General features: G+C 44.9%; 1 protein-coding gene across 4 annotated transcripts in view; it reads right to left on the bottom strand.

Annotated features, from left to right (window-relative positions):
- The window catches only part of TENT4A (terminal nucleotidyltransferase 4A), a 33,988-nt gene extending 13,563 nt beyond the window's left edge, over positions 1–20,425 (bottom strand). For 3 of the 4 annotated variants that reach the window (XM_069958282.1, XM_069958284.1, XM_069958285.1), the window contains exons 1-5: positions 14,538–14,677; positions 13,105–14,308; positions 9,017–9,140; positions 3,832–3,878; positions 1,141–1,261 (exon numbers count right to left, since the gene is read on the bottom strand). In XM_069958282.1, the coding sequence (XP_069814383.1) occupies positions 1,141–1,261; positions 3,832–3,878; positions 9,017–9,140; positions 13,105–13,958 (1,146 nt within the window). In that variant the 5' untranslated portion in view covers positions 13,959–14,308; positions 14,538–14,677. Of the gene's footprint in view, positions 1–1,140; positions 1,262–3,831; positions 3,879–9,016; positions 9,141–13,104; positions 14,309–14,537; positions 14,678–20,390 lie in introns of those variants that run through there. The other variant, XM_069958283.1, reaches the window with a different exon arrangement.
- Between the last annotated feature and the right edge of the window lie 6,665 nt (positions 20,426–27,090).

Below are 27,090 nucleotides of genomic sequence, written 5' to 3'. Positions count from 1 at the left end.
CACTTCCACCTTGTGGATGTCCGCACAGGTTTATGTGAACAAAGAAACATTTCTTCAGCTGAATGGTTTGTGCAGCTGCTTTTTCTTCAATCATTGTGTATTAATTAAATTAACCACGATGTCCACAGAACCACATGGTTTGCGGCTATTTACCTAGAGCATAAACAACCGGAAAAGATGCAGAAACCTATGACAGTATTCAGACTCTGAACCAGGCAGATACTAGTCAAGTTACAGAACAAAGGGTTAGAAATAAGAGGTGTTTAGACACAGGAGGTACATATCACAGTGGAAAGCTTGTTAGGGTGCATTCATGTTGGGTGGACGCAGTGGCTGACCAAGCCAGATCAAAAAACATTAACTGCAAGTTGACAGGACTGGCACTGTACCCCAGTTAAGGACTATTGAACATGATTTTGCCTACTAAATTGATAGAGCTTACAGATTAGCAAAACCCAAGCATGCTCAAGTGAGATCGTTCGGCATTTGAATACTTGTGGGTGAAGTTGGATGCAGCCCTACCGAGTCCGGGAAAACATGGATACAGCCTAAGGCTATGTTCACATAGCGTAAGAGACCAGCCGTTCTGTGACCCGGCTGGGTCACGAACGGGTGGTCTCTGAGAAGATCATCCTGGCCGGTACAGCAGTACCGGTCGGATGATCTTTTGGGCCAGAGTTGTGATGTGGGCACATCCGTGCGCACCCGCATCAGAACTCTCCACTGCACGCTATGGAACTTGCGGCCGGAGCCGCTCGCTTCATAGTGTGCACTGACATGGTATTCTGCAGCCACTTTTCAATTAATTAACGGTGGCAGAAAACTGACATGTCAGTTGTTTGCGGCGCCGCTAGGGGTCCCAGCCGGACCTTATACTATGTGTATACGCTCTCATTCAAGACAAGGCAACATTTTTCCGTAAAAAGTGTGGTCGTTATTGTCGATTTCACGAAAATATACGTTGTGTGAACATAGCCTATGGGCTGTATCAATGTTTTCCCAGACTCCCTAGGGCTGAATCCAAGTTTACCCACAAGTATTCAAATAGCAAAAAATCAAGCATGCTCAGGTCGCGCTCAACCTGGATATTGAGTGAGCGGGGAAAAAAAACAAAAAAAAAAGAAAGAAAAAAAAACATACCGTTGCCTTGTCTAGTACTTTAATCGAACCTGGCTCAGCTACATTTTGTTTTCTCAAAGCCTGTTCCAACAGTTGTAAAGGTGGGTGATCCCACATTCCAAACACTACGAGATCGATGTCACTAGAAACATACACAAGTCAAAGATTACAATTTGACAGATTCATAAAAGCGTGAAAGGCAATCTAACATTGGTGTAGAACAAATTCTGTCGTCATCATTAGGTGCATGATAATGATACATAGGCTGAAGTAGCAAAATCCATTCTTATGCATTGGTTATAGCCATCCTTTGGACATTTCTAAAAAGTTTGAAGGAACTGCTGTTTGAGACCTGAACAGACGCCCCGAGAATCTGCTACATAATAGCGGCAAACCCTTGGGGGTGGGCTGTTGGCTTCTGTAACACCTCTACTGATATGACAAAACTCAGCTTGTATCACCGCATTACATAACTTCCGGTGGTGGTTGTGGAGTATTTACAAGTACAGTGGTACCTTGGTTTAAGAGTGACTTGGATTAAGAGGCTTTTAGTTTAAGAGCTCACAGTTTTTCAAAATTGTCATTTGGTTTAAAGGGGTTATCCAGAGCTACAAAAACATTGCCACCACTTTTCCCCCTACTGTTGTCTCCAGTTCAGGTGCGGTTTGCAATTAAGCTCCATTTACTTCAATGGAACTGAGTTTCAAAACCCCACCCAAACTGGAGACAAGAGAGGGGGAAAGTGGCCATGTTTTTGTAGCGCTGGATAACCCCTTTAAGAGCATTGCTTTGGTTTAAGAGCTCCATGTACTGGGTGGGAGCAGGAGTTGGGATGGGCATAGTCTGAACAGCGGGGTCTACAGCACTGTACTCTGACCTAGAAAGTCTCCCTCACCTTCCAAATCATAGCAGATCCACTTCAGGCTGGGGCTTACATCAAGGGACAGGCTGGGGCTTACATCAAGGGACAGGACTGTGGAGGCAATCTCTTTAGAGCTCCCCAGAGAGATTGCTGCTAAACTGTGCATACTCTACACCCTGCTCATTCCTTCATACTCCCTGCAGTCTGACAGCCCTTGTGTTTCCCATCCTCACTATTATGGGGATCTGCAGTTCCATCCTGTATCCACAAACAGCAGCTGTTTTTCAGGTTTTTGCCCTTACTATACATTATACTCCACATGCTGATTGCTATACTGTACAGTAACTTATAATGTGACAATCAGCTGTTTCTAAATGTTTGTTTCATCTGTTCTACATGTTATTCAGAAAAAAAAAAATCTTTATTTTTGGGGTGTGAAACCAATTATCCGCAATTTAGTGATTTCTTATGGGAAGTTTTGTTTTGGTTTAAGAGTGGATTTGGATTACAAGCACGGCCCCAGAATGAATTATGCTCGTAATCCAAGGCACCATTGTATATTGATGTACAGTGGTACCTTGGTTTAAGAGTAATTTGGATTAAGAGCGCTTTGGTTTTTCAAAATTGTGACTTTGTTTAAGAGCTCCCTGTACTGGGTGAAAGGGCGAGTGGGGGAGGAGCATGGCCTGAACAGGGTGGTCTACAGCCCTGTACTATGACCCAGGAAGTCTCCTCACCTTCCAAATCATAGCAGATACTTCAGGCTGGGGCTTGCATCGGGGGACAGGACTGTGGGAGTAATCTCTTCATAGCTGTAACCCCTCTCTCCCTGGAAAGAGTGCTGCTATACTGTGCCCACAGCTTCCTTCATGCTCCCCGCAGTCTGTCAGCCCTTGTGTTGCCCATCCTCTCCATTCCTGCTAGAATATGCCTGCACTCACACTCAGCTATATACACTGCTGCTATAAGGGGCCTGCACTTACACTCATTATGAGGATCTGCAGTTCCATCCTGTATCTACAAACTGCTGTTTTTTCAGGTTTATGCACTCACTATACATTATATTCCACATGGTGGTTGCTATACTGTACAGTAGCTTATAATATATCCAGCGTTTTATAGATCTTTGTTTCAATTGTTTTACATGTTATTCAGAATATAAAAAATAATTATATTTGAACCAATTGTCTGCGTTTCAGTGATTTCTTATGGGAAGCTTTGCTTTAAGAGTGGATTTGGATTACAAGCACAAGCCCAGAACGAATTATGCTCGTAATCCACGGCACCACTGTACAACTTTTCAAGGTAGTATATTTGGCATTTAATTGGGCATATAACTGTCTGTGGCAAAAATACCTGACACAACACAGGGTGAGCAATTTCAACTCATTAAAAGGGTAATCCCATTGCAGGTGCCACGTAAGATCCGTATCCAAGACGTTTATGTCATATCCCACAGATACGACAAGCCTTCTAATCTATAGGGATTCAAAGTACTGCCATCTTGGACATTTAAAGACCCTGCAAGCTCACCTTGTAGACATTGACAAAAGGGGCCACCCTGTTGTTTCCCTGTCTATGTTCCAATAATGGCAACCGAGTGGGACTTAAGGGGCTATTTATCAGGGTGGTATGGTGCTCTCCCCATCATGGAGGCACCCCGTTGGCAACAGGCTAGAGATATCTGGCTGTCCCGTGTTTTGAGACTCGTGACTGAGGCTCCCTGGACTCTTGTTTTGCATATTTAAATTTTTGGGGGCATCAGTGGAGACTCTTGATTGAGTACTTCATTGGAATTTTTTTTCGCTGTTCTCCTTGAGTTCAGTGATTACTGTGTTTTGTAAGCTCACCTTGTAGGCAGATAAAGGCCAGTGCTGAAGCTTCCAAAAATTTGAACCTTAAATAAGGGGAAAAAAAAAAAAAAAAAAAAAGTTAACTCACAAAGCATTCTTTGTACAAATAACATATTTAACTCCATAATCAGCCTTTTTTATCTCTATGCTTTCTAAGGAGCCATAATTGGTATTTTTCCATATACAGAATATCTGGGCTACTGAAGCCTGTAGGGAGGTGTATGTAGTTATATTTGTCTCCTGGGCTCCACATATGTTCACTGGCACCAGACTGATAGACTGCACCATCCAGCGGCTGAAGTGGAGTTCCGCAACTGACTGGCTGGGGAGAAGTCTATCAGCCTGGTGCCAGTGAAAAGACGTAGAGCCCGCAGAAGTATAACTACCCAGTCCTTTCTACAGGTGCCAATGCCCTTAACATGCTGTGCAGTAGTAAACGCACAGCATGTGAAGGATCTGGGCCGGGTCTCATATCTGCAGTGGAATGAAAATTCAGCTGCGGGTATGTGACCCCATAGAACTTCACTAAACCAGGATCCGCAAATCGCAGCGTGAAATCCACTACGGATTTGGTATGTGTGAAGGCACCCTTAAAGTGTACCTGATATTACAAACTTTTGACATCTTGTAGCCCTCTTGTAGAGGTTTGTATCTGTGGGGGTCCGGGTGCTGAGACCCCTGTCGATTGCTAAAACCAAGATGCAGAAGCACTTAGCAGCGCTCCCTCTCTGCCTTTTCATCTGCGTCTCACTACTAAAAGTAGCAGAGGATTGAATAATATGGCAGCCCATGGAACTTCCAGCAATCACGACTACCCAAAGTACCATAGGCTCCATTAAAATTAAATTTTTTCATACTTTAACAGTAAGCGTATGCTGCTAAGCACTTCATTCTAGCGATCACAGTGGACCCAGCACTCGGACCCCCACTAATAAAGACTTCTGACATGTGGCTATAACATTTCGGAATTTTTTTTTTTAATGATATGAACACTTTAAAGTAGACAATAAAGTGACATTTTTGGGAGCGGTTTGCCCCAATTTAAATGCAACTGTCCAGTGGTTTTACCATAATATTCTGAAATCTGGCAAAAAAAAAAAAAACACCACAACTACTGGTTTTGAAACTTTTGAGGGATTTAGTTTTTGTGTAGTTTACTTTGTAGTAAAACTGATTTTATCTACATACTGCAGGTCAATACCATTACAGTAATACTCAATTTATATCATTTTTGTTTTACCAAGTTAAAAAATGAAGACCGTGCTGGTCATCAGAAAAAACTTTTGACATGTGTCTGCCGCGATCCGGATCCCCCCTAGCAGCAGAGATTACAGAAGCGCATGATGCAGGGGCGTAGCTAAAGGCTGATGGGCCCTGGTGCAAAATTTTAGCTTGGGGCCCCCCCTATGCCATCTGATGAGGCACAGTCAGGCAGTGAAGTTTGTTGGTTTGGCTCACATAGTAACATAAGGCTTGATCAGCAATGTGGCTGACTATGTATCTATCTATCTATCTATCTATCTATGCTCATTATCATCATATTGTTAGGGCCTGTTCACACAGAGCAAAAGATGCAGAATTTCAAGCGGAGTCCCCACAGGAGACGCTGCTTGAAATTTCGCCTGTCCCATTGTCCTCTCAAAGAATTGACAATCAGGCATATATATATATGTGTGTGTGTGTGTGTACAGAGTATATGTACTGTATATGTGTGTCTCTATGTGACTATGTCTTACACATACAGTCACATAAGTACATATGGTCAGGCACGTATATACCCATTTAGAGACGCATATGCTATACACACAAGCACATACATATTACAGTCACATATATACCAATACACATACATGCTGTACACAAAGGTACGTACATACAGTCCCATATACACATATGGACATAGATATACATAGAGACACATACAATTACATATACACAGGCACATATAGTCAAGCACATATATAAGCATACAGAGACACACAGACGCTGTATAACAGGCACTTACATACAGTCTTATGTACACATACAGTCAGGCATACCCATACAGGGGGGGGGGGCATGCATGCATACATACTGTACACAGAGGCACATACAGTCTTATGTACACATACAGTCAGCTTCATAAATACTCATACAGGGACAGAGAGAGACACACACACACAGCCACATATATATATATATACTCATACAGACACACACACACAGCCACATGTATATATATATATATATACTCATACAGACACACACACAGCCACATATATATACTCATACAGACACACACAGCCACATATATATATATATATATATATACTCATACAGACACACACACAGCCACATATATATATATACTCATACAGACACACACACAGCCACATATATATACTCATACAGACACACACACACAGCCACATATATATATATACTCATACAGACACACACAGCCACATATATATATACTCATACAGACACACACACACACAGCCACATATATATATACTCATACAGACAGACACACACACAGCCACATATACATATACTCATACAGACACACACACAGCCACATATACATATACTCATACAGACACACACACAGCCACATATATATACTCATACAGACACACACACAGCCACATATATATACTCATACAGACACACACAGCCACATATATATACTCATACAGACACACACACAGCCACATATATATATACTCATACAGAGACACACACAGCCACATATATATACACTCATACAGACACACACACACAGCCACATATATATATACTCATACAGACAGACACACACACAGCCACATATACATATACTCATACAGACACACACACAGCCACATATATATATACTCATACAGACACACACACAGCCACATATACATATACTCATACAGACACACACACAGCCACATATACATATACTCATACAGACACACACACAGCCACATATATATACTCATACAGACACACACACAGCCACATATATATACTCATACAGACACACACACAGCCACATATATATATATACTCATACAGAGACACACACAGCCACATATATATATACTCATACAGAGACACACACAGCCACATATATATACACTCATACAGAGACACACACAGCCACATATATATACACTCATAGAGACACACACACAGCCACATATATATACTCATACAGACACACACAGCCACATATATATATACTCATACACACACACACAGCCACATATATATATATACTCATACAGACACACAGCCACATATATATATACTCATACACACACAGCCACATATATATATATATATATATATATATATATATACTCATACAGACACACACAGTTCTTTACACTGAAGCACTTACATAGTCCTCCTCTCCTGTATTTTCTCGGTACTGTGTGGGAGGAGCTTCTTCTGCAGGGGACAGGACTGCTCTGTAACCCCCTGTATGCTGTATCCTGTCCTCTCCCCACCGATCAGCATGAGATATGCAGCAGCAGATCGTTCCTGTTCCTCCTCCTGGAGCATGTAACAGGGTCGGCCGGGGCCTCCTGCTGCTGCACAGTCAGTGAAAGAGTCTGTCAGGGCCCTCAGCATCTGCTTTAGAAAGCAGGGGGCCTGGGAGGGAGGGTGTCCGCTGCACTGCCTGTGAGTTTTTTAATATGCAGCCTGATAAATGCTGTTCTCAAAACCCGCCTGTTATTATCGCAGCTGATTGGGGAGAACTGTGAGTGACAGGGGGTGGGGAGGGGGAGTCGGCGGGCCCCCACCGGCGTCGGGCCCGGTCGCCATGGCGACCCTGGCGACCACTATAGCTACGCCACTGGCATGATGTGCGCCCCCGTCATCGCATATGACTAGTCACAGCCTGCACGGGAGAGTAGGTTAGTAGTCAGATGCAATGACATTATGTGCTACTGTCATCTCTGCTGCAGGGGGGGGGGGGGGGGGGAATCCGTGCCATGATCCACACTAGGACAAACCCTTTTTTTCACGGCACAGATCATGCAAATGGCTGCATTTACTTTAATGGTACCTAAAAGTGTCCATGGTCAAAGATTCGGGACTATACAGGATTTTATGGGATGTGTGAATGCTGCCTTACGTTAAGCAACTGTCCAGATCCCGAAACAATGACAGGTCTATGGAGCAATATGAACATTTTGCGCCTTGATCTCTAAATCAGCACTAGTTCAGATGGGAATTTATATTCTCGTATAATTCAATATCATCCGATACAGGATATGACCAATACTAAGTAGTTCTTGCATTTGGTATATTTTCTCACTGCCTTTTTTGTATGTATAATACATACAAGTATAGATAAATGTAAGTACGGTAGCTATGCAAGAAGTGGTTTGACCACCAAATCCTGCTAGCATCCTGGTGACGGGCACTAAGTCACCTTCAGACGTCTTCAAGCCCATGCCTTAAAGGGGTAGTGTGGCGCAAAAAAATTATTTACAGAACAACACACAATACAAAGTTATACAACTTTGTAATGTTATGTCTGTGAATCGCCCCCTTCCCGTGTCCCACCACCCCCGCCCGTGTACCCGGAAGTGTTGGTGCATTATACATTACCTGATCCGTGTCGCGCATATCCTCCATCTTGTGCCAAACGTCATCTTTGGCCGGCCGAATCGCTGCCGCCGTCCCCTCTCTGCCGCATCATAACTGTGCTCAGCCGCGATCGGCTGAGCACAGTTATGCTCAGCCGATCGCGGCTGAGCAGCTGATGACGCGGCCGCCTCATCAGTCACGATTGGCTGAGCATAACTGTGCTCAGCCAATCGCGGCTGAGCACAGTTATGATGCGGCAGAGGGGACACGGCGGCAACGATTCGGCCGGCCGAAGATGACGTTTGGCACAAGATGGAGGATATGCGCGACACGGATCAGGTAATGTATAATGCACCAACACTTCCGGGTACACGGGCGGGGGTGGTGGGACACGGGAAGGGGGCAATTCGCAGACATAACATACATTACAAAGTTGTATAACTTTGTAATGTGTGTTATTCTGTGAATAATTTTTTAGCGCCACACTACCCCTTTAATAGTTCAGAAGGCACAAGGAGGACACATTGCGCAAATTGTGTTAGGTCTGACTGGCTATATCCCCCCCCCCCCCTTCAAGTAGTAATCAGAAAACAGACTGAAAGATGCTTACATCAGCTGAAGGCCACAGATCTTTTATTATCACTTCAATTCTATTCACAACTTCTCTTCTCATTGCAGCTTCTTCCAGTTGTGGAGACATGAAGTCATAGAAATCTATAATTTCTTCATGTAGACTGAAAGTTAAGACTGATACAGTTAATGTATAACACTAAAAATCCTGAACCCAAACAAATGGTCCAATTAAGCACAAATATACAATATACAATTTTATCAAGATTTGTCTTTTTTTCAAGGCTAAACAAATCCAAAAGGGACAATATGGGTCCCTCTTGTTGCCACCAATGTTACCATTGATATAAAGGGCAGGGTCCTGTCACCTTCCACATACTGTATAAAAGTAAATAACTTCATTAAAGCAGTGTTAGTAATAATAAATACATCTTCGGGTAGCCCTTTAATATACTCAAGTTTCTAAGGGCCCAAGAAATTGTCATTTCTGCTTTTGCGATCATCACATACGCCACACACATTAAGCGTCCCCATGCCATAACTATATACCCTAGAAAGGCTTAAAAGGGCATTCCATAAAAACTAGTGTATGTACAAAAATGTCTCATCCATAGCAACTGATTCAATTCTGTTACCATTATGAGATATCTTACATTGATATCAGTGGCAACCCCTGCTGTCTCTTGTTCTGCAGATTTCTAGGTCCACAAGTTACTTTATGCACTTCCATAAACCAAGACACAAAGTGAGAACTAAGCAGTGTTTAGAATGCTCTTTACATATACAGTGGTCTCTAAAGTTACAATATTAAATGGTTCCAGGATAACCACTACCTGGTAAAACTATTGTGTCTTGAAGCCAAAAAAGCCCCCAAAAGGTCACCCCCCCCCCAAAGAAAATACAAACATTTAAAAGAATAAACAGATATCCAATATGGATAAGGCATGTGGAAGACAGGATTGAGGCCTGTTAAGTTCAGACCGGGTCCCAGAATAAAATGCCCAAAGCAGCAACTCATCCTGGCACAAGTAGAGAGCAGTACAGGACATGTAGTATCACACTGTATTGTAGAGAGGCTACTAGACAGCCAACCAGTGCATGGCCTTCACTAATACCACTAAAACTGGGGTTTACGAGTAAAATGGCCATATTCATTGATCATTTAGCTATTCACATACTCCTCAATGCAGGAGTGTCTGCAGCGCTGTATGTTAAACCAAATGTACCTTTAGGTATATTGCTTTTTTTTCCTTAACCTCTTAAGGACGGAGCCAATTTTCGTTTTTGCGTTTTCATTTTTTCCTCCTTCTGTTTAAAAGGCCATAGCAATAGTAATTGCTGTTAAGCTGATCACTCTTTATAACATTCTGGAGTATATGCAAATTGCCATTTTAAAAACTGAAGCAGTAGAAAATTTAATAATTTGTATCATTCTCAAAACTTTTGGCCATGACTGTAGTTGATGGTGGTCCTGTATACATGTAGTGTATAGTTCTGGGGTCCTGTATACCTGTAGTGTGTAGTTTGGGGGTCCCCCTGCCAACTGCAGACCATAAGTAAGGTGTGTGTGCAGAAAACCGGCAGCTTATAATAAGTGCATATACAATCCTGCATCATCATAATCTGGCCCTCTTAGGCACTACGTTTCATCCTTGGTGAGGACAACACAGAAGATGTTTCAAAGTTTCTAATACTGTATACACTCCTCCCCCCCCCCCCCTGCAGTTAGCCCCCATACTGTATACACTCCACCCCCCACCCCCTTGCAGGCACTCCTATACTGTATACACTCCCTCCCTGCAGGTAGCCCCCATATTGTATAAAGTCCCCCCGCAGGTAGCCCTCATACTATATACACTCCTCCCTTCTTGCAGGTTGCCCCCATACTGTATACACTCCCCCCTGCTGTACAAACTGCCCTCTGCATGTAGCCCCCATGCTGTTTACACTCCCCCTGCAGGTAGCCCCCATGCTGTGTACACTACCCCCCCCCGGTAGCCCCCATGCTGTATACAATGTACCCTTCAAGTAGCCCCTATGCTGTATACACCCACCTCTCCAGCCCGGTAGCACCCATGCTGTATACATTCCCCAACACCACCATCCAGCAGGTAAGCCCCTTACTGTATACACTGTACACTGTTAGGGTGCCTTCACACCTACCGGATCCGCAGCGGATTTCACGCTGCGGATCCAGTGTCTTTCACCCTATGACACTACATACTCGCAGTGAGATTGACATCCCGCTGCGAGTATGTAAATTGACAGAGGCACCCATCATCCCGCCCGCACTGACAGCTGTTAGGTCCCGTTCCCACTGAGCAAAACTAGCGGAATTCCGTTAGCCTCCCGCTCATAATAGGAGTCTAGGGGAGGCGCGCACTCCTGCCCGCGCTGAAGAATGAACATGCGCACCTCCCATAGACTCCCATTATGAGCGGGAGGCCAACGGCATTCCGCGGCGGACAATTCCGCTAGTTTTGCTCAGTGGGAAAGGGGCCTTAGATCGTGCAGGCTCCCTTCTGGTGTGTTCAGTGCTGGGCTGCTGCAGCTCTCTCCTCACAGCTCTGGACATCCCCCCACGAAGCAAGCTAGAGCGGTGTGTGCAGCGTCCAGAGCCGTGAGGAGAGAGCTGTGGCCGGCAGCAGCAGCAGCACAGCGCTGGACACACTGGATGGGAGCCTGCATGATCTAACAGCGTTCTGTGCAGGCGGGATGATGGCTGCCTCTGTCAGTGTAAGTTACACTCTGGCCGCCGAGGGGGTTAATTTACATACTTGCAGCGGGATGTCAATCTCACTGCCAGTATGTAGTGTCATAGGGTTGAATGACACTGGATCCGCAGTGGATTTCGCTGCGAATTTGCAGCGTGAAATCCGCTGCAGATCGGGTAGGTGTGAAGCTACCCTTAGGCCCCGTTCCCACTGAGCAAAACTAGCGGAATTCATGTTCAAGTTCATTCTTCAGCGAGGACGGAGCAGGAGCGTGCGCCTCCCATAGACTCCCATTATGAGAGGGAGGCTAACTGCATTCCACGGCGGACAATTCCGCTAGTTTTGCTCAGTGGGAACGAAGCCTTACTGTATTTATTTCTGTGGATCAGTTGTGAGGAAGCTGGCCCTTGCAACCAATCAGATTCCAGCTCCCTGTGAAAATGAAAGTAGTAATCCTATTGGTTGCTGAGGCTTCCAACTGCCATTTCTGCTGGAGAGCTGAAGCACTAATTATATCACCTGTGTCTGCAGTGTGGAGATTCTCCCATTCATCTCTATGGGGCGCTCTTCCCCCTCCCCTCCTGTAAATCTGGCAGGGACAGGACCTTCATTCTAACCTTCCCGGGCACCCAATGTATCTGTGGACCAAATTTGGGGTCAAACGGTTCAGGCGTTTGGAAGTCTATACAGGACAGACAGATTTTCATTTTTATGATATAGATGGTGTAAAGTGAAACTGACTCAGTTGCTCCTAGCAACCAGATTCCACCTTTCATTTTCTAAAGAGTCTGAGGAGTGAAAGGTGGAATCTGAATGGTTGCTGGGGGCAACTGAGACAGTTTCACTTTATACCAGGTTTGATAAATCTCCCCCACAGACAACAAATATATGTCTCGAGGACTTATTGCCACCTATCCAGCAGTGCCGTGAGATCAAGGAAAGACAGATTTGCTTTAAAGATGTAGTGCGGCATTTAACATTTATTCACTAAATAACACACATTACAAAGCTATACAACTTTGTAATGTGTGTTATGTAAGTGAATGGCCCCCTTCCCCGTGTTCCTCCCCACCCCCGGAAGTGGGGTGCATTAAACTTACGCATTCGCTGTTGACCCCGGCCGCCATCTTGGGTCGACTGTCATCTTCGGGAGGTCGGCTGAACCGCTCGAGCCGTCCTTCATGCCAGCCCCTCTGCAGCATCATCAGCTGCTCAGCCGCGATTGGCTGAGCACAGTTATGATTCACACTTCCAGGGGTGGGTGAATAAATGTTAAACACCGCACTACCCCTTTAAGGAGATAAAGCTTTGACTATAAAGTACTATGCAATTGACATGCTTTAGACATAAACCTAAAAAATTTGCATCAAATGCAGACATTGGGCATACAAATAGACGTCAGTATACTTCTTACCCGTTTATTCCAAGACTGTATTCTCTAGTCTTCCATGGTGTCCCTGAAGCATAATGCACGTCCCTACATTCTGGCCATTTTCCACCTTTATGAAGGCCTTCCTGAAGCAAGTAGTTCATGCCAAAAGTGCTCGCTTTATTATCCCTTTTCCTGCGGCCAGGATGGTACTGGTGCAACTGGTCATAACAGCTGGAAAGCTGATTGATGACGTTGTGATGGAAGTCACCAGGACTGGGGCTGTAGGCGGAAACTGGAGCATTTAGCTGCTTACCACCACTACTGTTGTATACACAATTATTTCCACGTCCACCAACAAAATAACCATCACGCCCCAAACCAGGAGTTGAAGTGTTGGAAGGAGTACAAGTCTGAAGAGAACCAGTGCCCTTCCCATAGGGAGGGGAACATCTGAAACCATCAGCATCCAAGTCAGACGATGAGGAGCAGGAGGACGACACTGAAGGGTTCTTCTGCAATCTTGAGACCCGAGAACCATCACAGGAATGGAAAGCTGAGGCAGGAGGTAAAGCACAGCCAGAAACTACAGGTACAGAGTCCTCATCTACATGTGAGGAGGAGGAAGAGGAGGAGCTGGGAGTGCCTGGACGAGAAGGACCAGACTGGAGAAGACTGTACCTATCTAATGCCAAGGTGTTGAGACACAGCTGGGACATGTAGCTAGGATGTCCATGGAACACATGCGGATGAGAGACTCCGGGTAGCATGCTAGGAGGGGAGGACATTGGCCTGGTACGGGGGTCACGGACACCTTGGGACGTCTCCCAGATGTGCATCCATAGGGCATTGGCAGGTCCCTTCTGCTCCGGCTGAATCCAGGCCACACGGGGATCCATGGGAAGTTTAAGGAAGACAACAGAGACAGACTAGAAAAGTACTCACATACACCCACACAGAAAAGGGCTTCAGACTGACATAGAAACTTCAGACGATTGACAGGAGGCGAAGGAGGGTGTGGAGAAGGCACAGAGCCGGGATCGGGCACAGAGCCGGGATCGGGCACAGAGCCGGGATCGGGCACAGAGCCGGGATCGGGCACAGGCTTCCCAGGTCATCCAGGCGGCAGGGCTCCTCCACGACTGGCCGGGACAGGCCGGGATAGCAGAGGGACTGGGCAGGGTGGTGCTGCTCTCCCTTCCCGTTACTTCTGGAGGCGGAGTATGTGACAGCCGGGGCTGAGCTCCATCTGCGAGGAGAGAACACGAACAGTTACACATAGCAATGCACAGACCAGAGCGACGTGACCGGGAACGCAGCGCTGACACATGCCGGTGTCCTAGTGCAGCACACCGGGAACACGTCAGGTGCTACAGGGAGGAAAGCGCGCCCGTGCCAGGAAACCCCGGCACTGGCGCCTACACGTGTCCCCACACACCGCCCCAGGCCTCCGTCCCGCTCCACACAGCGTCACTCACCGGCACACTCGGCTGGCTGCGCGTCGGTTGTCTCGTACGTGACGTTCCACGAACGGTGTGCGCTACTAATTGAAGAACAAAAAAAACGGTCCAAGAAAAAGCGCAGTGCGCAGGCGCGGCGCCTTTTAAACTCTCACAGCCTGTCGCTGCCTTGGAAACAGGAGGCGGGGCTGCAGACACTATCAGCCACGCCTCTTTTCTCCAGCTTTCCGTCTATACCTCTCTGCTTGTGCGCTGTACGGCTGTGGCGGGGTCGGGAGGGGATGTAGGTTACGTACTGGAGCCGGCGAGCAGTCAGACGTACGGGGGCGGGCGGAGGGCATAGAGAGCGGAAATAAGAAGACGCATTCCTATGGTTGTGAATCTACTTGCCTCGTCCATCCGCTTACTTGGATGTAGCGCGCTCTGTGCGAGAATGCTGAATCCGAGTGCATCTATGGGCAGAATTTAGCGTTGTGTTTGCGCCTTTTTTTGTTGTGTTTTCTGCCTTTGCACTTGTCGGAATCCTGTGCAGCTGATTCATATTGTCAGTTTGTGCAGTTTGGTGATGGTTTGAGCCCCGTGCACATTATACTGTGCGTTTTTTTGGGCATGATTTATCTGGTACACAAAAATGTGCAACAACCCTCAAAAAGATTGCAGACCACTCCACTCCAGATGTTCCATAACAAGTAACTTCCACATGCTAACAGATGTCCGAGCGGAATTCATTATCAAGCGTGCGAAACAGAATGAATTAGGCACAAACTATACATCGCTAAAAATGCAATTCAAACTAAGCGTGTGCCAAAATATAGCGCACATAATAAACTGTGGATCTATGTACCTGGTACATCTCACTTGGAAATGGCTTATTCAGTGTGAGAATGCTAAATCCAAGAAGGGTAGGAAAATCTACCTGCTGGTGTGCGAGGGCCCACCACTTGTGCAAGATCACAGGACTTATAGCTGTGAGCAGGGTAACTGTCAGCCTGTCATCACTGATAGGTTGTCAGTAGAGATGAGCAAGTAGTGAAATATTCGAGAATTCAAATCGAATAGGCACAGAGTATTCGAACGAGTATTTGATCCTATTATAGTCTATGGGGAAAAAATTAGCGGCACTTGGAAATCAAAATTCGACCTCTTGGAGGTCAACAAGTCCCCCGTGAAATCTCCCTAAATGATGCAAACACCTCCGGAATGACACTGTGACATCAGGGGGAGCATGCCTGGGTGCACCTAACACCCCAAAATCGCAGTATAATGCCACTCTCCGCAAGTGCAAAGGGAAAATATTTGTGAACGCTTTATGAACATTTATGGCAATGTTCACACATTTTGTTTGTATTTCTTGCGCAGTGTTACATACATGATTTCAATGTGCGTCATGTTATTTGCGCGTATCACGCGTATTGCTGTACGAACTTTACTGGAACAGTATTATGACGTGCCTTTTTCTGGGCTACTGGAACAATATGTATAACATGCCTTTAGTGGTGTTAAATAGGGACACTATAAGTCACTTGTACACACAGGGTACTGGAATGAATACACATGCTGCTGCTATATCATCTATTTCTTAGCACTGAGAAGTGCTTTGGATTCAGAGATGACTTTTTTTCGCTTGATCTTAGCCCCGAAAATGACTTTTGGGTTCAGTAGTAATCCTGTCTAACCAAAACGCTACTAAAAACTATCTTTCCCTGCTGCAAGATCTTTCCCTGGCTAGGTTGAAAGCACATCTGCGGTCGGGAGGCGGGAGCCAAGTATTTAAGATTCAAGGTCACGTGGTTCAGCTATCCAATGAGGGTAGACGCAGTTTTCACACTGCGTGCGTACTCCCAGGGACCCTCACGGCCTCCCTGCATGGTCCTTGGATTAAAAACAGCGCCAAGTGCGATGGTAGGGCTTTCAAATGTTTCCCGCGTGTTCGCCTCACTACTCAATTGAATTTGAATCTTAAATACCGCAATATTCGATCGAATACCTACTCGATCCAATCGTATTCGCTCATTTATAGTTGTCAGTCCTCCTTCTTGCCTGCCAAAATGGAGACCACTACAGAAGGTCTGTGGAGAGATGCTGGATGAGGGGAGATGCTGTGCTGGAGGGGGGAAGAGATTATGTGCTTAAGGGGGGAGACATATGCTGTGCTGAAGGAGGAGGAAGAGATGCTGTGCTGGAGGGGGGGGGAGGGGGGGGAGATGCTGTGCTGGAGGGGGGAAGAGAGATGCTGTGCTGGAGGGGGGGGAGAGATGCTGTGCTGGAGGGGGGGGGAGAGATGCTGTGCTGGAGGGGGGGGGGGAGAGATGCTGTGCTGGAGGAGGGGGAAGAGATGCTGTGCTGGGGGGAAAAGATGCTGTGCTGGAGGAGGGGGAAGAGATGCTGTGCTGGAGGGGGGGAGACATATGCTGTGCTGAAGGAGGAGAAAGTGATGTGCTGGGGGGGGGAGATGCTGTGCTGGAGGAGGGGGAAGAGATGCTGTGCTGGAGGAGGGGCAAGAGATGCTGTGCTGAAGGGGGGGAGAGTTTCTGTGCTGGAGGAGGGGGAAGATGTTCTGGAAGAGGGGGAAGAGATGCTGTTCTGGAGGAGGGGAAAGAGATGCTGTTCTGGAGGAGGGGAAAGAGATGCTGTTCTGGAGGAGGGGAAAGAGATGCTGTTCTGGAGGAGGGGAAAGAGATGCTGTGATGGAGGAGGGGAAAGAGATGCTGTGCTGGAGGAGGGGAAAAATATGCTGTGCTGGAGGGGGGGGAGAGATGCTGTGCTGGAGGAAGGGGAAGAGCTGCTGTGCTGGAGGTAGGGGAAAAGATGCTGTGCTGGAGGGGGGAAGAGATGCTGTGCTGAAGGGGAGAAGAGATTATGTGCTGAAGGGGGGAAGAGATGATGTGCTTGAGAGGGGAGAGATATGCTGTGCTGAAGGAGGAGGAAGAGATGATGCGCTGGAGGAGGGGGAAGAGATGCTGTTCCGGAGGGAGGAAGAGACGCTGTGCTGGAGTGGCCAGATTCCGGAGTGAGCGGATGTGAAAAGGCGAGCTCCGCTTAGAGCTAACTTACTAAGCAGTTTTCCTCCACTCTGGGAACTTAACTTACCTCCTGCCATTGTCCAGAGAAGCTTCCATAAGACACAGAACCAGGTAACTGTGCCACCCATGTGGTGGCCGCCATGACACATGGCGCCGCAGGTCCAACCGATATAGATGACACACAGGCCCCTGACATCGATCCTCCAAGTCCATTAACCCCTTCACCCTTACCACCCAGATCTTTCCTTAGAGATACAGGGATGGCCCCCACACAAGTAAAAACACCAAACTAACAGCTGCACAATCTTCAGCTTTATGGTGTTCTCAGTCTTGTGATTCACATATGGATGCTTCTGATCTCCACACAGATCATCCCCTAGGTAAATATATACAGGCGTATATGGCAGACTTGCAACCTACATTATCTGCCCAGCACAATGCTTTATGCGGCACTTGGAATAAACCCTTGGAAGACCTCGATAATTGAGGCTGTAAACACAATATAGGCCTTCCAGAACCCACCCAATCTAAAGATCTGAGGGAAGTTCTCAATACCCTATTCAATCATATTTTAGGAGCACCAACAGATCATGTAGTGCAGTTGCACAGGGCCCATAGAGCTCTTAGACTTAGGGACAACTGCTAGCCAAGTGATATAATATTCTGTCATGGATTTCATGCTGAAGGAATTCACATTGCAGAAAGCCAGAGAATTGAGAGATATACAGTTTCAGGGCTCTATATGCAGCTGCTCCCGGACCTATCCTGGGTCACGTTGCAGAAACGCAGGACACTTCACAGGGATTTGGAGTCGGTAAGCCGCAGCTTCGACTCCTAAATTTTATCAGGGACCGTCTGCAACTGCAGCTCCTTCATAAATGACCAGACAGACACCAGGGGAGTTACTTATCACATTGGTGTAAAGTAGATCTGACTCAGCAGCCAGCAGGATATAGAGGACAGACATAGTGATATAGGCGTCAGCAATAGTGATATAGGGGTCAGCCATAGTGATATAGAGGTCATCCATAATGCTATAGAGATCAGATATAGTGATATAGGAGTCAGCCATAGTGATATAGAGGTCAGTCATAATGATATAGAGATCAGATATAGTGATATAGGGGTAAGCCATAGTGATATAGAGGTCAGCCATAATGATATAGGGGTCAGCCATAGTGATATAGAGGTCAGCCATAATGATATAGGGGTCAGCCATAGTGATATAGAGGTCAGCCATAATGATATAGAGATCAGATATAGTGACATAGGGGTCAGCCATAATGATATAGAGATCAGATATAGTGATATAGGGGTCAGCCATAGTGATATAGAGGTCAGCCATAATGATATAGAGATCAGATATAGGGGTCAGCCATAGTGATATAGAGATCAGATATAGTGATACAGGGGTCAGCCATAGTGATATAGAGGTCATATATAGTGATATAGGGGTCAGCCATAGTGATATAGAGATCAATATAGTGATATAGGGGTCAGCCATAGTGATATAGAGGTCAGCCATAATGATATAGGGGTCAGCCATAGTGATATAGAGGTCAGCCATAGTGATATAGAGGTCAGCCATAGTGATATAGAGGTCAGCCATAATGATATAGGGGTCAGCCATAATGATATAGGGGTCAGCCATAGTGATATAGAGGTCAGCCATAATGATATAGAGATCAGATATAGTGATATAGGAGTCAGCCATAGTGATATAGAGGTCAGTCATAATGATATAGAGATCAGATATAGTGATATAGGGGTAAGCCATAGTGATATAGGGGTCAGACATAGTGATATAGAGGTCAGCCATAATGATATAGGGGTCAGCCATAGTGATATAGAGGTCAGCCATAATGATATAGAGATCAGATATAGTGACATAGGGGTCAGCCATAATGATATAGAGATCAGATATAGTGATATAGGGGTCAGCCATAGTGATATAGAGGTCAGCCATAATGATATAGAGATCAGATATAGGGGTCAGCCATAGTGATATAGAGATCAGATATAGTGATACAGGGGTCAGCCATAGTGATATAGAGGTCATATATAGTGATATAGGGGTCAGCCATAGTGATATAGAGATCAATATAGTGATATAGGGGTCAGCCATAGTGATATAGAGGTCAGCCATAATGATATAGGGGTCAGCCATAGTGATATAGAGGTCAGCCATAGTGATATAGAGGTCAGCCATAGTGATATAGAGGTCAGCCATAATGATATAGGGGTCAGCCATAATGATATAGGGGTCAGCCATAGTGATATAGAGGTCAGCCATAATGATATAGAGATCAGATATAGTGATATAGGGGTCAGCCATAGTGATATAGAGGTCATATATAGTGATATAGGGGTCAGCCATAGTGATATAGAGGCCTAGATGTTTCAGCTATCAGTGTCCACACTCCTGAATCATCATGGCCCCACAGGAACCTGCTCAGCCAGTCAGTGATTGTCCTGCCTCAGTCATTGATGATTAGCTGAGTGGGTATTTTTGGGTGGGGCCATGACATCACAGAATTGGGAGCCCAGCAGGGGACCATGAGTGGTGATGCTGCACTGCGGGGGCATGGGGACAGATTTATTATAATCCCACCACCCCCTATCCTGGATTTTTCACCATAGCCCAAAATAGTCCCTTATAGACCACAGAAAAATCTGTGTGTGTGGACATGAAGTATGTATATTATGTGAGTCTGTGTGTATGGTGCATGTGTGTGTATTATATATGAATATATGAAATGTGTATTTGTTTAGATGTGCCTATTGTGCATGTGTGTGCGCATATTATGTATGCATATAGGTAGTTTCTTTACATCATCATAAGCTTTACCGCAATGGAGCAGCTTTATCAATCTGCCAGAGACAAAGCATGGTCTGATTTGCCCATAGCAACCAATCACAGCTCACCTTTCATATCTTAACAAGCTCTTATAAAATTAAAGCTAAACTTTGATTGGTTGCTATGGGCAAGTTAGACTGCCAAGTTGCGCATGGCAACCAGTCGCAGCTCAGCTTTTATTTTGCCAGAGTAATTTGAGAAACAAAAGCTGAGCTGTGATTGGTTGCTATGGGCCACATCAAACCATATTATTTAGTGTACTTACTGTGGCCTAACCTTAAAGGGGTACACCAGCAAAAAGCTTTTTCCCAGTAATTGAAACACATTACAAAGTTATATAACTTTGTAATTTGCTTCAATCACCTATATGCTCCCTTCCCTATCTTTTCCCACCCACAACATCTAACCAGGAGGTGAAGTAATCTCATTCTTACCTAATGACTGTTGACCCCAGGCTGCTCTGTGGCAGCCATTTTGTGACAATGACATCATCAAGAGGGAGGCGGGCCTAAACTCTGTTAGTCAGTACATAGTACATAGTTAATACGGTTGAAAAAAGACACATGTCCATCAAGTTCAACCAAGGAGGGGATGGATACAGGGAAGGGGGAGGGATGATAGGTTCTATACATATGCATTTATCTTATTTTGGTCTAAGAACTTGTCTAGGCCGTTTTTGAAGCCCTCTACTGTTTTTGTTTTGACCAGATCCTGTGGTAGACTGTTCCACATATTCACTGTTCTCATGGTAAAGAAGGCTTGTCACCTCCGAAGGTTGAACCTTTTTTTCTCCAGTCGGAGGCAGTGCCCCCTTGTACTTTGAGGGGGTTTTACCTGGAACATCTTTTCCCCATATTTCTTAAGCCAGCCTCCTTTTGTCAGATGACTCAGGTTGCTTAGCTTTAATTGACTGAACAAGATGTAAGCCATCTGACAATTTTACAGAGTCAGTTAGACATCACAGGAGACAAAGTGCATCATGGGAAAGCCCAAACCAGGAAGTGAAGAAAAAATGAAGCCACCAACTGGAGCTTCAGGGACCTGCAAACAGCAGGAAATTCAAACCGAGACAGACTCAGGAGGGAAGTTAAATGTAAAAACTATGTTTATGATTGATTGATTGTTTTTTATCAGCGCCAGAAAGTCCCTTTAAGCTGTTTGCTTGGTCACAATTGTGTTTAGTGACCTCTGCTTCAGATGTGTTTACCTGTAGTAACCATGGCAACCAAGCACTGTGATGACAAGCACTTATGTCATAAAGAAGGTTCTATAAAGCAATGCACCACACCCTGGTAAGTGCCATCTTGGATGTGCCAGGGGACCTTGAGCTTGACTACTTTACTCTCCCCCCGCCACTCCTCCACCACCACCACCCTTGATTCAATTTGGATGTTCTAGCAGGGGAAAAGGAGTGGTCTGCTTTAGACTAACCCTTCATCGAATCTCCACTTTCTTGAGAAGTGGACCTGGATCTGTGAGGGAGAAGAGATACATCTGCCTAGCCATCAATAACCTGATTTTGCAGCCAGATCTCTCTCACATCCAATTTTTTTATATTTATAGTATGGTATTACCCATACCTCCCAAGTGTCCCTCTTTTGATACATGTCCCTCTTTGCCCCTTACATGTCCCTCTTTTTGACCTAGAAATGAGATTTGCATTAATATGTTGCTCTAGAAAGTGTCTGGTTACTTACTTTATAATAGACCCAAACTTGCACATTTTTCCATCATGTGGTGCAGGTTGGATCCTAAAAAATGTTATATTCAGATGAATCAAGAGAAATAATGGCCTCTCTTACACATGCAGATTTCTACGACCCCATACACACATCTGTAGGTGTTATAGATCTGTTTTGGGGACATGATCCGTGCCGCAAAAATAAAATTAAGCCATTGTGGGTCCGTGTCACCTATCTGAATCCCTGCAAATGCAGACAGTAACTGAAACACATTTGTAATCCTGTCCGCAGTTGTCTCTCTTTGGCCATCAAAAAAGTTGGGAGGTATGGAATTACCCTCTAAGCCCAGGGGAGGGGCAACTCTCCAGCCATGGCTCCCTTGAGGTTTCCCCCATAGGGGTTCTTTCCTCGCCTGAGTGCTGGAGGGTGACTCTTCGTGAGTCAGGGGTCTGCCATTTTCAGTGCCATGTAATTTTAAATAAAATTGGGACCCTTTGACACCTGAATACCATGTGTTGTGTCTTTATTTTGTGTTCTTTGGTTTAAGTGTCACTTGAAAATGGCATAGGAGATGCCAAAACGTTGTGTATTACTTGTGAAGTTTGCTGCACATCGTTATATGGAATAAATCCACATTTTCACGTTTGTATTACAATCGGAAAATGGGGTTTTAAAAAGGGGTGTGACTTTTAAAAGGGGCGTGTCATAATTACATTTACGATGAACCGCGATATTGATTTAGGCCATTATCGCCCAGCCCTACCTAGGTAGCTGTTCCCCAACACCCCCCCCCCCCCCCCCATCCACAGGATAGGTGATATCAAGCTGACTGGTTGGGGTCCCAGTGGTCACAAAAATGTGGGGAAGTTGTCCTCCTCAAATAAGTATTGGCACTGCTGCTCCATTAATTCTCTATAGGTCTTGTTATCCATTATCCTGTGGATAACTTTGGGAGATGGGTGTGTTCACTTCTCATGCACTATATAGCTGGACTCATATGTCATATGGCATTTTTGGGGTTCAAAAACTCTGCAACCAGATGTTATCCGATGGAGAAAAGTGAAACGCAATACCCATAGGACATTTTTCTGCTATGGTGTTTTTGTTTTTTGTGAAATCTTAGCAGGCTATGTGTTTGGTGTTTTACCACAGTGTCTTTTCCTCTTTTCTTCAACAGAAAACCTGGAATCATATGATAAAGAATCACGTGACTTGAACTGAAAGAAAAAAAACCGCTGGGGATTAAACACCAATAGTATTTTACACTAAAGTGGCAGAAAAGGTGACAGAAAAAAAGAAAAGAAAACACCAAAGAGCAGGAAAATGTGCAACAATTTCAATCTTGGTTCAGATTTGTAGTGAATTTTGTAGAATTAAATCTAGTGCTACAAAAACATGGCCACTTTCTTTCAGAGACAACACGACTCTTGTCTCCAGTTCAGGTGCTGTTTGCAATAAGTCTTCATTCACTTCAATGGAACTGAGCAGCAAGACCCTGCCCAAGCTGAGACAAGAGTGGGGCTGTCTCTGGGAGAAAGTGGCCATGTTTTTGTAATGCTGGGTAACCCCTTAAAAGGGGTACTCAGCCTGACACAGTGCTCTCTGCTGCCAACTCTGTCTATGAAAGGAACTGTTTAGAGCAGGAGAGGTTTGGGGTATGGGTATTTGCTACTGTTCTAGACAGTTTCTGTCATGGCCAGAGGTCGCAGCAGAGAGCACTCTGTCAGATTGAAAAGAAAAAACAACATTTCCCACAGGACATACAGCAGCTGACAAGTACTAGAACACTTTTAAAGGGGTTATCCAGCGCTACAAAAACATGGCCACTTCGCCCCTACTGTTGTCTCCAGTTTGGGTGGGGTTTTGAAACTCAGTTCCATTGAAGTAAATGGAGCTTAATTGCAAACCGCACCTGAACTGGAGACAACAGCAGCCATGTTTTTGTAGCGCTGGATAACCCCTTTAAATAGAAGTAATTTACAAATCTATATAACTTTCGGACACTATTTGATTTAATCAGAAAAACACCTTTTTTGCAGAAGTTAACTCTTTAAAGACGGAGCCTTGTGTTTAAAAGGCCAAAGTGTCTGCATTTTTTCACCTAAAGACCCACATGACCCTGTATTTTTTGCTTCATTAATTGTACTTTGCAATGACAGGCTTAATTTTTGCATAAAATATGCTGTGAAACCAGAAAAAAATATATTTGTGGTGAAATTGAAAATAAAATGCAATTTTATTATTTGAGGGGGTTTTGTGTTTACGCTGTTCGCCCTAAGGTAAAAGTGTCTGGTTATAAATGTTTCTCAAGTTAGTACGATTACGATAATATGTAACTTGCATAACTGTTATTTTATTTGATGGCTTTTAAAAAATTAAAACCTTAAAAAAAAAAGTTCCATTGCTCTATGACTATGCTTATAACACTTTTTTTTGGTCTATGGGGCTATTTGAGGTGTCACTTTCTGTTACAATTTTTCTGGATTTGATACAACCAAAAATGCACAATTTTGCACTTTGGAATTTTTTTGTGCTTACGCCGTTCACCACAGTGTGATAATTTAATAGATTGGGTAATTATGCACGCGGCAATATCAAATATGTTTGTTTATATTTTTATTTTTAAAAAATGGTAAAGGGGGGGGGGGGTGATTCTTTTATTATGACTGGGGGATGACTTTTATTAGGGGAGGGGATTTTTTATTTATAAAATTGATGGATGCCATTTTATACCATCTGTTCTACATAGACTCCCAAAATGCATAGGCAAGGACATAACAGGCCACTGTACATATGTATATTATTTTCTATTTGTGATTATTTACTACTTTTTGTACGTAATAAAGTTTTCCTAACACAAGTATGAAGTAAATGGTTGAGGCAGTGGTTTTCTACCTGTAAAACCACACAGCTGGCTGTATTTTCTACCTGTAACATCACACAGCATGCTGTATTCTCTACCTGTAACATCACACAGCATGCTGTATTTTCTACCTGTAACATCACACAGCATGCTGTATTTTCTACCTGTAACATCACACAGCATGCTATATTCTCTACCTGTAACACCACACAGCACGCTGTATTCTCTACCTGTAAAACCACACAGCATGCTGTATTCTCTACCTGTAACACCACACAGCATGCTGTATTCTCTACCTGTAACACCACACAGCACGCTATATTCTCTACCTGTAACATCACACAGCACTGTATTCTCTACCTGTAACACCACACAGCACACTGTATTCTCTACCTGTAACACCACACAGCGTGCTGTATTCTCTACCTGTAACACCACACAGCATGCTGTATTCTCGACCTATATAACCACACAGTGCACTGTATTCTCTACCTATAACACCACACAGCACACTGTATTCTCTACCTGTAACACCACACAGCGCACTGTATTCTCTACCTGTAACACCACACAGCACGCTGTATTCTCTACCTGTAACACCACACAGCACGCTGTATTCTCTACCTGTAACACCACACAACACGCTGTATTCTCTACCTGTAACACCACACAGCATGCTGTATTCTGTACCTGTAACATCACACAGCAAGCTGTATTCTCTACCTGTAACATCACACAGCATGCTATATTCTCTACCTGTAACACCACACAGCATGCTGTATTCTCTACCTGTAACACCACACAGCATGCTGTATTCTCTACCTGTAAGACCACACAGCACGCTATATTCTCTACCTGTAACATCACACAGCACTGTATTCTCTACCTGTAACACCACACAGCACACTGTATTCTCTACCTGTAACACCACACAGCACACTGTATTCTCTACCTGTAACACCACACAGCACACTGTATTCTCTACCTGTAACACCACACAGCATGCTGTATTCTCGACCTATATAACCACACAGTGCACTGTATTCTCTACCTATAACACCACACAGCACACTGTATTCTCTACCTGTAACACCATACAGCACACTGTAATCTCTACCTGTAACACCACACAGCACACTATTCTCTACCTGTAACAGCGCACTGTATTCTCTACCTGTTACACCACACAGCGCACTGAATTCTCTTCCTGTAACACCACACAGCACACTGTATTCTCTACCTGTAACACCACACAGCACGCTGTATTTTCTGCCTGTAACACCACACAGCACACTGTATTCTCTACCTGTAACACCACACAGCACAATGTACTGTATTCTCTACCTGTAACACCACACAGCACGCTGTATTCTCTACCTGTAACACCACACAGCACGCTGTATTCTCTACCTGTAACACCACACAGCACGCTGTATTCTCTACCCATAACACCACACAGCACGCTGTATTCTCTACCTGTAAAAGCACACTGTATTCTCTACCTGTAACACCACACAGCACGCTATATTCTCTACCTGTAACACCACACAGCACGCTGTATTCTCTACCTGTAACACCACACAGCGCACTGAATTCTCTACCTGTAACACCACACAGCACGCTGTATTCTCTACCTGTAACACCACACAGCACTGTATTCTCTACCTGTAACACCACACAGCACGCTGTATTCTCTACCTGTAACACCACACAGCACACTGTATTCTCTACCTGTAACACCACACACCTGTAAACTGCCCACAGCAACCAATCACAGCTCAGCTTTCAGCTCTGGTAAAATATAAGAGGAGCTGTGATTGGTTGCTGTGGGCAGTACACCAGGTGTATGTTTACACCCTTCCATAAATCTTCCACATTGAGTTTACACGGAATCTGTCAGCTCCCAGCCCCTACCCAAGGTATTGATAGAGTGCTGTAGCTGGCAGTCCCCTAGTGAGCATGTTGCCTTTTAGTAATTTGTGTTTGTGACACACTCTTGCACACCTCACCACTCCTTCCTCCACCCTCTTCTTCATGAATAACCAATGCTGAGTGCAGAGGTGAAGACGGAATGCAGAGGGAACACTGACATCACTCTTGCACTTTTATTGCTGTCACCTGTAAGCCTGTGTGGTGATAGGCCACA

Source organism: Dendropsophus ebraccatus, chromosome 2 (assembly GCF_027789765.1).
Source record: "Dendropsophus ebraccatus isolate aDenEbr1 chromosome 2, aDenEbr1.pat, whole genome shotgun sequence".
In the NCBI taxonomy this organism is placed as follows: Eukaryota; Metazoa; Chordata; class Amphibia; order Anura; family Hylidae; genus Dendropsophus; species Dendropsophus ebraccatus.
This window is presented reverse-complemented; position numbering and strand designations above follow the sequence as displayed.